General features: G+C 35.9%; 1 protein-coding gene across 4 annotated transcripts in view; it reads right to left on the bottom strand.

The window, feature by feature from the left end:
• Positions 1-11,749, bottom strand: part of ESCO1 (establishment of sister chromatid cohesion N-acetyltransferase 1) — a 74,336-nt gene that overhangs the window by 33,777 nt on the left and 28,810 nt on the right. For all 4 annotated transcript variants that reach the window (XR_006963505.1, XM_047086897.1, XM_047086898.1 and 1 more), the window contains 2 exons: positions 4,855-4,957; positions 2,481-4,617 (listed from right to left, as the gene is read on the bottom strand). Coding sequence is in view for 3 of the 4 variants with exons in the window: in XM_047086897.1 (XP_046942853.1) it covers positions 2,481-4,031 (1,551 nt within the window). In the remaining variant the exon portion in view is untranslated. The remainder of the gene's footprint in view (positions 1-2,480; positions 4,618-4,854; positions 4,958-11,749) is intronic.

Here is an 11,749-nt window from a genome sequence, read left to right as displayed (position 1 = left end):
ACAAAACAAAACAAAAACAAAAACCACACACATATATACACAAACTATGCTAGCATTTATGTAAACATTTAAAACACAAACAGTGCTAAGTATTCTTTATGGATATACATAAATAGTGAAATCATAAAAACAAAAAAGGAAGGATCCACACCAACTTCACAAACTCATTTTAACTCTGGGAAGAGAGGTGAATGGAAAGAAGAGGGAGATAAGGTCTTTTCCTGTATCTGTAACATACTTTTCTTATTTTAAAAGACCTGAATTCAATAAAATGTTGGGTTTTTTTTTTTTCAAATTTGGGTGGTAAACAAGAGTATAATGTTAACTTTCTATAGTATTCTGAATGTTTGAAATAGTCAAGAATTTATAAACGTAAATACACTTTTTAACACAAGTTTCATAGGACAGTTTCTCATAATGCACCTTGAGAGGAACTGTATAAATCCAAAGCACATTCCAATAAAAACAGTATTACAGGTCAAAATAATGTGGTCCAAGTAAGCATCTCTATTCTAGTACTCCAAAGGATTACATTTCTTATTCTTCGATATAACTGTCCACAAACTGAGGGTTTCTTTTTAATTTTATTTTAATTGACACACAATGTTAACATTAATGTCAGGTATACACACAGTGATTCAACACCTCTCTATACATTATGCTATGCTCACCACAAGTGTAACTACCATCTATCATCATACAACACTATTACAATACCAGTAACTATATATTCCCTATATTGTACCTTTTATTCTCATGACTTATCCCACAAACTGAGTTTTGACAGGCATTTATGCAGCAAGGAGTAAGAAGATAAACTCCTGAAGATATATACTCCAGGAGAAGATACACCTGGACTATAGCTATCAATTTGCTGACAAAACATACCCTGAAAAGAAAGCCACTCCATCTCCGATGTAAACCACCCTTGTTACACTACCAGTCACTACTTACTTCTAATTACTGTCACTATTTGAATAATTACCTTCTAATTGATGCTTTCATTCCCATTTGTTCAGAAAATAAAATCTAAGAGTACCATATGGTATCTGTTCCCTTTTTAATTTGATTTGTAGTCCACGAGAATAGACAATGATCTATTTTCATGGCTTCTGGCAAGAAGCCCAGATTCCTCATTCATTCAACTTTGCTCCTACAACAAAATGCCTCCAAAAGGAACTTTAAATCATTCCTAAAACTTAGGATGATTTGACTTTTCCCTCTACTCATGATGACTTTTTTCTCAAGTGCTCTAATGTTCAAAGTATGCAATTGTAGAAAAAATGCTGGGCTGAGAAGAACACCTAAAAATTGAATCCTATTTGTGTCCCCAAACATGTGACCTAAATTACATTCCTCCGCTGCTCTAAGTTTTCTCATCACAAAACAATTGAAACAAATTAGTGAAGTTTTTCACATATGTATCATAAAGCTCCATTTTTTATACATAAAAAATTTCTTATAGGTTTATATATTGGTATTTTACCTATGATTTAATTTGGCGGGAAAAATCAGCTCAGCTGCTTTTATAGTTTCAAACTACTTCCTCAGATAATCATTAAAGTTTCTTCTAGCTATTAGATTGTTTTTCCTTTTTTTCAAGATTGTTTTTCAACTTACCATTTTTAAAATTCTTCACCACTACAATCTTACTCTAAAACTGAAGACTGAATTATTTACATCTTTCAGACATTTTATTTGCCCAACTGTTCAAAATGGTCACATAAGTCAAACTGAAAGACTCCCTACTACCAGAAATAAATGTTTAATTTTTAAATTTTATCAGGTGGAAAAAAAGGGGCTGATTTGTGCCAGCTGAAATTAATTTTAACAATTTGGTCAGAATAAGGCCCAACTTTAATTTCTATATTTTAGTCACTATGAAACATAGTTCCTGTAGTTGCAATTAATAGAAAAAGCAAATCGGTGTGTTAAATGAAAAAGAAAAGCTAGGGGGTATGGGAAAGGGCAAAATGAGTAAAGGGCAGTGGGAGATACAGGTTTCCAATTATGGAATGAAGAAGTCATGGGAATAAAAAGTAGAGCATAGGGAATATAATCAACAATATTATAATAGCATTGCATGGTAACAGGTGATAACTAAACTTGTGGTGAGCAAAGCAGAACATAAAGAGATACTGAATCACTATGTTGTACACCAGAAACAAATATAACATGGTGTGTCAATTATACTCAAAAAAAAAAAAAAGCCAGAATTCAACAGGTTTATGCTACACTTAAAATAAAAATGAAAAGTGAAAATAAGAAAGCAATGAGAAGCATTTACACGAATGTGAGACCTCTAAAGGAGTCAAGTTAGTTGTCTCACTCACTACGAGACTGAGTTAAAATTGAATAGGCTACCTTAACAAATGATTCCTGTCTTTTACAACTTGATTCTTAAGCTAAAATACATTGTAAAACTTATTTAATAAGAAGGTACTCCTGCAACTCTACTGTGCATAATAAAAATAAATTACCTTATCTGGTGTTGATTCAAAAGAATCTTTCATCTGGTTATCCAACGGTGGGTCAGGAGGTGGTTTTATCTGATTATCCAAATGACAATTTTCAGAAGCCCTTTTTGTAGTTTTATTAATTTCAACTGTAACATCATTAACTTTAACTTCTTCAGAATTAATTTCTTTAGTTTCTTCCTGCTGGCAACCTATATTTTTGTCATCATGTGGTTTTGTCCCTAAAACTGTACTTTGAGTTGCTGGATGATGCATTTCTAAGGCTGGTAGTGAAAAACTGGTTCGTATTAAGCCCAATTTAGGGGAAACTTGAGAGTCCAACTTATTTTGCTGCACAGAGTTAAATTTTGAGAGTTTAATTTTAGTCCAGTTGGAGTTCTTTTTAGTTGAGCTGTTTATTCCATTTAATATACATTTCACAGGCTTTGTTTTTCTACTGGGAAAGAAACGATTGCATTGAACATCCTGATTTGTTTCCTTCTGATGAAGTATTTGTCTTTCATTATTAGTCTCTTCCAAGTTTATTTCTGTAGGCTTCTCCTCCTTTACACTTTCCATTTGTAAAGATTCCTTTTTTACCTCTACAGTATCTGACTCAATTTCACCAGCAATTTCTTCACAGAGCTGGAGAATACTACCCCGTTTGCTCTTTCCCGCTTGCTCCAGCTCATTATCTACACTTTGTTCAGGCACTGATGGCTGTGGACTTTTTTGGGATTTTGCACTAGTATTCACTTGCGTATGAACTGACTTCTTCATCTCATTCTTTTTAGAGACTGCTGAAGTAACCATTTTTGATCTTTTTATCTCAGAAGTTACAGGCACAGATTTTGTTTCCTCTTTTCTAGTATTCTTCTGAAGACACTTTTCAGATCCTTTTATGCACTGAGAATTACAAGTATAAGCTGTCTGATGCTCTACTTTGCGTTTTTTTCCTTTGGGGGAATTTATTACTTCATTAATTACTAGATTTTCATCCTCTTTAGTGTCAGACTTTATTTCCGGTACTTTTCTTTTCACATGTTTTTGACTTGTTTTAACTTTATTAGATTTACTTTGAGTATTGTTACAGTGCTCTTTTCTTGGTGGCAAACTCTGTTTAGCTGCTTGAACTTGACCCTGAATTTCTCTATTACGCAGAGACCTTGTTGAAACTTCTGTTAACTGTTGAAGTCTCTGTGACCTCCGGTTAAACTGTTCATTTGATTTAGGAGTTCCATGCACTGACTTTTTCTGAGGTAATTTTTTCTTTTTTGTAGATTCTTGTTGTGAATGTCCCTTCACAGTCACCATATTTTTATTAATGGACTTGCTAGCTTTTTTATCATTGGATGCCGCTTTTGCTGACCTTGTACTCATGCATGTTCCTAATTCAGATTGATTTATTTTACTCTCACTAGAAGATTTAACCAGTGATTTGATAGTTTCCTTTGGGCCTGATTTTTTTGCCAGATTCGTTTGAGAACCTTGAATTTGTGTTTCTAAATTCTTATCTTCACTTTTTTTAATAACACTGGAGGAATTTTCTTTTGATTTCTCCTGAATGGACATCATTCCTGAGTAACGTCCTCCTTTTCTCAGTAGTATTTGAGAGGATGTTTGTGTCCTGGTAGGTGTGAATGCTGAATGTCTAGTATTATTCTGAGAAGGTCTTAAAAATCAACTTTGAGGCTGATGTACATTTTCAACAAAAATACTAGTTTGCTTCAAATAAGGTTTCAGTCATCCCTAGGACATGAGAAAAGCTGGTATGAAGGCTAAAAGATATTTGCTTTACTTTTGGGCAAGGCAATAGAAATCTGAGGAAAATTTAATTCTAATTTGATATTTTTATAATTTTTTATGAAAAAAACTTAATTCAGGTTCAAACTGTTTTGTTAATTATTCAATTAATTATGGTTTTCAGGCCTAGCCCTATTACTGGAGGAGTTATTTATCACTGACCTGTTTTGACAAAGATTTTGAAAACTTTTTTCTTCTGAAGTCTACAGTTACTGGACTTCGATTCATTTGAAACATGTCTTACAGCTAGTAGGTTTCTCTCCTTGTTTGCTGAGACTGTTAGTTTAAAGTTCTTATCTAACCTTTTTAGTTTAATAAAATACTCTATTAATATAGATATCCTTTTGTGCTGCCATTTCTGAAAAATTAAAAAAAATTAAAATTAAATTTTGTACAATCCAAGAAATATGGCAATGCTAATACTATACAGAAATAATCTGATTTATGTAAAATCTAACTTCTCCTTTTTAATTAATCTATAAATTTAAAGTTAATAGAAAAAAATATCCCAACTACATTCTTACAAGTAATCAATGACTTGTCTTATATAAATACACAATAGTCGAAAATCAGTTTATTCCCTGATATTACTTACAATTCTTTTCCCACAAGATAGAACTGATCTTTCAGCCACCATAACTCATGAAAATTTGACAAAATCATTCCTTAAAATATCCTCTTAACACATTACACAGCACCTAAGGAGGGGGGAAAAGAAAGTGTATTTTAAAATGTTTAAAAGGTGCAAAGGAAATATGCAAGTTATTCATTCACCACTCATTATATACAACACTCCACAATTTTACCCTGTCTTACCATTAGTCTTCAGAATTCACTTTATACATACCAATAACTTTAGTATTTCTAACCTGAGGTAAACTATCCATTTTATGCTGTAGGAAAAAAGTTTAAAAATAAAAATGCAATTCATAATATGTACATATAATAGGTTAAAGTGGTAAAGTAAAATCCTATTTTGAAGAAAAAGAGTGCACATAAATAACTACTTGTACACAGAAAAACACCGATATACAATTGAAAAGGCAGATTTAAACACACATTTACCTCTACTCTCATGTAAAACCTACTTTAAAAAAGCAATAGATTAAAACAAGACAAAACAAGAAATCCAAAGAATAAATAAAAGAGCAAATGGTGAAAATAAAAATATGTAAGCTGCAAAGAATGATAAATAATAACCTCCAGACTCAAGAAAACTTGAATCCTAAGCTAGAAATGGGGAAACTGAGAAGTAGCTCTACTTAAAACCACAGAATCCCCAAAAACTCAGTAATTGGAAGTATCAGGCTCCACCAGAGATGAGGATGAAAAAAGAAATCAAAAACACAGAAAGATTCCAAGACTGCCATTCCAATTACTAGCACCCAGAAGACTGTCCACCCCTGCATCCTTAAAGACTGTAGTATATATGTCTAGAAAGAGTATAATGAAAGGTCTTTGGTCTGGGGACTCAGGACAGCTGAGGGAAGAAGTATCATACTGACAATAGAAGGAATAAGTAGGAGTACACACAGTGATTGCTGAAACCCACTCCCTACACCTAAACTTCTCTTTTGCCTACTCAAGAGACTCCTAGAGGAGGCAGCCAAGACTGTACCTTCCGGGAAGATGGTTTTCTAATGAATTTGACAGGCCTAGAGATAAAAGATACAAAAAAAATACTGATAGGACCTGCAGTCTGTAGTAGTCCATAGTCCATAAGCACAAGCACCCTCTCTCTGTCTCTCACACCCTACAGTCAAGAAACTACCAGCCCGTCCACCATCCAAACACACAAAACTTTCAAATCAGTTTTTAGTGTCTCACTTGTAACCCTGAGCAAATAAACAAGAATAACAATATACATAAGAAAAACCTTAAAATGAAAAAATGAAATAAATAGCTTGGCAAAAACAAACTCTGCAGAGCCAAAAACTAAAAATAAGCCAATCCATCCATGAAACAAATATACAAGAACATTCACAGTAAAAAAAAAAAAAGGAACACATGAAAAGTAAAACTACCAAAGAATTTAAAAAGTCAATAAAAGCATTAGAAGATCACAGTAAGAAGATCTCATAAAAGTCAAACAAAAAAGACAGATATGGCAAATAGGAGACAAAATATAAGAAGAAAATTAAAAGGCAATCTGTATCAAAATAACACCAGCATTCTTCACAGAGCTAAAACAAACCACCCTAAAATTTGAATGAAACTAAAAAAGAGCCTGACTAGCCAAAGCAATCTTGAAAAAGAAAACCAAAGCTGGAGGCATCACAATCCCAGACTTCAAGATGTATTACAAAGCTGTAATCATCAAGACAGTATGGTACTGGCACAAGAACAGACATATAGATCAATGGAACAGAATAGACAACCCAGAAATGGACCCACAAACGTATGGCCAAATAATCTTTGACAAAGCAGGAAAGAATATCCAATGGAAAAAAGTCTCTTCAGCAAATGGTGTTGGGAAAACTGGACAGCGACATGCAGAAGCATGAATATATGTATATATTACTCAGCAATCAAAAAGAATGAAATCTTGCCATTTGCAACTATGTGGATGGAACTAGAGGGTATTATGCTAAGTGAAACTAGAGAAAGACAAATATCATATGACTTCACTCGTATGAGGACTTTAAGACACAGAACAGATAACACAAGGGAAGCGAAACAAAAATATAAAAACAGGGAGGGGGACAAAACATGAGAGATTCTTAAACATGGAGAACAAAGGGTTACTGGAGGGGTTGTGGGAGGGGGATGGGCTAAATGGGTAAGGGGCATTAAGGAATCTACTGAAATCACTGTTGCACTATATGCTAACTAACTTGGATATAAATTTAAAAAATAATAATAAAAAAAGAACCCTTGGGCCACCTGGAAAAACCAGGATAATCTCCTCATCCCTCCATCCACCCCCCCCCCAAAAAAAAGAAAAGAAAAGAGAAAAACAGGGGCACCTGGATGGTTAAGCATCTGACTTCAGCTCAGGTCATGATCTCACAGTTCGTGGGCTCAAGCCCTGTGTTGGGCTCTGGGCTGACAGCTCAGAGCCTAGAGCCTGCTTCAGATTCAGTGTCTCCCACGCTCTCTGCTCCTCCCCCCCTTGCACTCGCTGTCTCTCAAAAATAAACATTAAAAAAAAATTTTTTTAATAATTAAAAAAAGAGAAAGAAATGAGTTGCCAGATTAAAAGGGCCCAGAGCACCTAGCACAATGGATTTAAAAAGAATGTTATAAAGTATATCATGAGGAGAAAAAGATGTCCCTCAAGCTTCTAGGGACTGGGAAAAAATCTTGACCACATATATATTATACATGCAAATTATTACTTGCAGGGCAAAAAAAGAAAAAAATTATTAGTATGTGAATTCATTAAGGTGAATAAAAAAATTTTAAATAAAAAGTTTTAAATAACAATTAGCTGAAATACCTAATAGAAGAAAATATCACATACCAGTTTATAACAACACACATACACAAATCAACTTAGAAAGTAATAGGGTATGGGGTGCCTGGGTGGCTCAGTCAGTTGAGCTTCTGACTTCAGCTCAGGTCATGATCTCACAGCTTGTGAGTCTGAGCCCCACATAGGACTCTGTTCTGACAGCTCGGAGCCTGGAGCCTGCTTTGGATTCTCTGTCTCCCTCTCTTCTGTCTGCCCCTCCCCCACTCACACTCTGTCCCTCTCTCTCTCTCTCTCTCTCTCTCTCAAAAAATAAACATTAAAAAAAAAAAAACGAAAGTAATGCGGTGTATGGGGCGCCTGGGTGACCCAGTTGGGCAGCAACTCTTGATCTCGGCTCAGGTCATGAAATCGCAGTTTGTGAGATTGAGCCCTGCATCCAGCTCTGCAATGATGGCATGGAGCCTGCTTTGGATTCAGTCTCTCCTTCTCTCTGCCCTTGCCCCACTTGTGATCTCTCTCTCAAAAAATTAACTTAAAAATAAAAAAAAGAATTCCAAACACTTAAAAAAAAAAAAGTAATGGGTGTAGATTTGTGCCACTTAGTTATAATAATTAACAATTTAGTTCCGGGACACCTGGGTGGCTCAGTCCGTTGAACATCCGACTTCGGCTCAGGTCATGATCTCATGGTTTGTGAGTTCGAGCCCTGCATCGGGCTCTGTGCTGTCAGTTCAGAGCCTGGAGCCTGCTTCAGATTCTGTGTTCTCCCTCTCTCTCTGTTCCTTCCCCACACATGCTCTGTCTCTCAAAAAATGAATAAACGTTAAAAAAAAAAAAAAGTTTTTAAAAAAGAAAAACAATTTAGTTCCCACACATCAATAAACAGGAGAGTAATGCAAGATTTGTGCCAAAAATAGGCCCAAGTGCACGAAGCAAGTTATTACATACAAAGGTAGTAGTATGAATCTAATTACTTTCAAATTAATGAAGATAAGATTCAACATTTGGTGTGTCACCAAAGGCAAGGGAAACAAGAGCTAACGTGAACTACTGGGGCTTCATCAAGATAACAGGCTTCTATACAGCAAAGGAAACAATAAAACTAAAAGGCAGCCTAAAGAATGGGAGAAGATATTTGCAAATTGATATATGTGATGAAGGGTTAGTATCTAAAATCTATAAAGAACTTACCAAAACTCAACACCCACAAAACAAATAATCCAGTTAAGAAATGGGCAGAAGATATGGATAGACTAGTTTCCAGAGAAGACATCCAGACAGCTAACAGACACAGTAAGAGATGCTCATCATCATTCATCACTAGGTAAATACCAATCAAAACCACAATGAGATACCACCTGATACCTGTCACAATGGCTAAAATTAACCACACAAGAAAAAACAGGTGTTGACGAGAATGCAGAGAAAGGGGAAACCTCTTGGGCTGCCGGTGGGAATGAAAACTGGTGCAGTCACTCTAGAGAACAGCACTGAGGTTCCTCAAGAAACTAAAAATAGAACTACCCTACGATCCAACACCTGCATTGTTAGGTATTTATCCAAAGGATACAAAAATACAGATTTGAAGGGGTGTATGCAACCCAAGGTTTAGGGTGGCATTATCAACAATAGCCAAACTGAGGAGAGAGCCCAAATCTCCACTGACTGATGAATGGATAAAGATGTGGTGCTGGGGCATCTGGGTGGCTCAGTCAGTTCATGAGTTCAAGCCCCGTGTCGGGCTCTGTGCTGACAGCTCAGAGCCTGGAGCCTGCTCGGATTCTGTGTCTCCCTCTCTCTCTGCACCTAACCCACTCACATTCTGTCTCTGTCTCTCTCGAAAATAAACAAACATTAAAAAAAATTTTTTTTTTTTTTTTTAAAGAAGATGTTGGGGCAACAAAAAGTCTTAAGCACTGCTTTTGGTCTTTATATTGGTACAAACATTTTGAAAAACTGTTTGACAGTATCTACTAAAGCAGAACATAGGGGGCGCCTGGGTGGCTCAGTCAGCTGAGCGTCCGACTTCAGCTCAGGTCATGATCTCATGGTCTGTGAGTTCGAGCCCCGTGTGGGGCTCTGTGCTGACAGCTCAGAGCCTGGAGCCTGGTTCGGATTCTGTGTCTCCCTGTCTCTCTCTGCCCCTCCCCCGCTCATGCTCTGTCTCTCTCTCTCTAAAAAAAATGTTTTTAAAGCAGAACATAGACCTAAGCTATGGCCCTGCAATTCCAACCATTGCTAACTTTTAAACTGAAATGACTATATCCAAGTACAAGAATGTTCCTAGCAGCATTATTCGCAATAGCCAAAAATTGAAACTAGATTCAATAAATAAATTTATATGCTAGAATACTATTCAGAAATGAATAAAGAACAAAATGCTGTTGTATATAACAAAAGGTGAACCTCATAACTACAATGTTGAATGAGAGAAACCAGATAAGAAAAATTAAACACAGGAAGATCCAACTTGTTTAAATTAAAAAAAAAAAAAAGAAAAGAAAGAAAGACCAATCAATGTTAATAGAAGTCATATAGTAATTATCTCTGTAGGAGGTAAAAATTGAGATGGAGCACAGTACAGATTTCTGTGGTGTTAATATTCTCTATCTTGGTCTGGACAGTAGTTACTAAGTTTTTTGGATTTTTTTTTAATTCATTGAGTTGTTCAGTAATACTTTGTGTACTATGTTGTATATCTCTGTGTATTTCTATGTTTCAGTTTGCTACATATTTTACAAGGGTAAATATATTTTCAAGGACAGGCACAAACACATGAGGGTAGTTATTAAAGTAAATGCATGTAAGGGAGGAAAATATCACTGGTAATTGGATGTAAAGCAGAAAAATAGAGATGGACTGTACATAATTTATTACACACCTATGGTCTTTCCCCCCCAAACTAAGTATTCTGAACTTGAATGTTCCAAGTACCTACTCAGTTTGAATCCTATTTCACAACGACCTCCACTTCCCCTACTGATTTACAGTAACATACCAGTGCTAAGCTGTTTCCTTACCCAGGTACAGATGTTATAAAAATAGATGGTATGAGGCCTGAAAGTACTAGGAATCAGCTCTGCATATAAAGACTGTGCAAAGAAAATGTATATTAAATGTGAACTTCTTGAACTTCTACATAAAATGAACATGGATTTTAAATGTTCTTCCCATGGTCTCAGCATTACCAAAAGAAATGAAGAAGATAAAAGTCATACATTTCACCTGGCAATCCTAAAAACTCCACAACATGTAGGAGCTGGATTATGTATATAATTCAGTGAGGGGGAAAGTTCAAGGTGCTGAAACCATCATCTAGCGTCAGACTGGAGGGATAGGAATGGGATGGTTTAGAATTCCATGACCTTATACTTCCTTCCAATTATTCAATGCTAAGAAACAATCCATTATCCCAGAGGAAACAGCTCCAATCTTCACATAACTGAGTACTGCTTGCAATGCCAGAAGTCCAGATACAGCAAAGCACATGCCCAGAATAAAAAAAAAATGAAGGTGGGGAAAAAAAAGAAGAAGATGTGGTGTATACATATAATGGAATATTACTCAGCCATCAAAAAGAAGAAACCTTGCTATTTGCAACAACGTGGATGGAGCTACAACATAGTATGTTAAATAAAGTAAGTCCATCAAAGAAAGATAAATACCATATGATTTCACTCATACATGGAATTTAAGAAACAAAACAGATGAGGGATGCCTGGGTGGCTCAGTTGGTTAAGCATCCAACTTCAGCTCAGGTCATGATCTTGGAGTTAGTGAGTTCGAGCCCTGTGTTGGGCTCTGTGCTGACAGCTCAGAGCCTAAAGTGTGCTTTGGATTCTGTCTCCCCCCTCTCTCTGCTCCTCCCCCACTCACGCTCGGTCTCTTTCTCAAAAAATAAACAAACATTAAAAAAAAATGAACAGATGAACACATGGGAAGGGGAGCGGGGAGAGAAGAGAGGGAAACAAATCACAAGAGACTCCTAATGATAGAGAACTATAGGTTGATGGAGGGAGGTGGTTGGGAGAGGGGTAGATAGGTGATGGGTACTAAGAAGGGCACTTGTTACGAT

This window comes from Lynx rufus, unplaced genomic scaffold, assembly GCF_022079265.1.
Source record: "Lynx rufus isolate CCGP_SWC_20201006 ecotype Redwood Valley unplaced genomic scaffold, mLynRuf1.p SCAF_22, whole genome shotgun sequence".
NCBI classification, from domain to species: domain Eukaryota; kingdom Metazoa; phylum Chordata; class Mammalia; order Carnivora; family Felidae; genus Lynx; species Lynx rufus.
The sequence above is the reverse complement of the archived record's forward strand: the minus strand, read 5'-3'. Positions and strand labels throughout refer to the sequence as shown.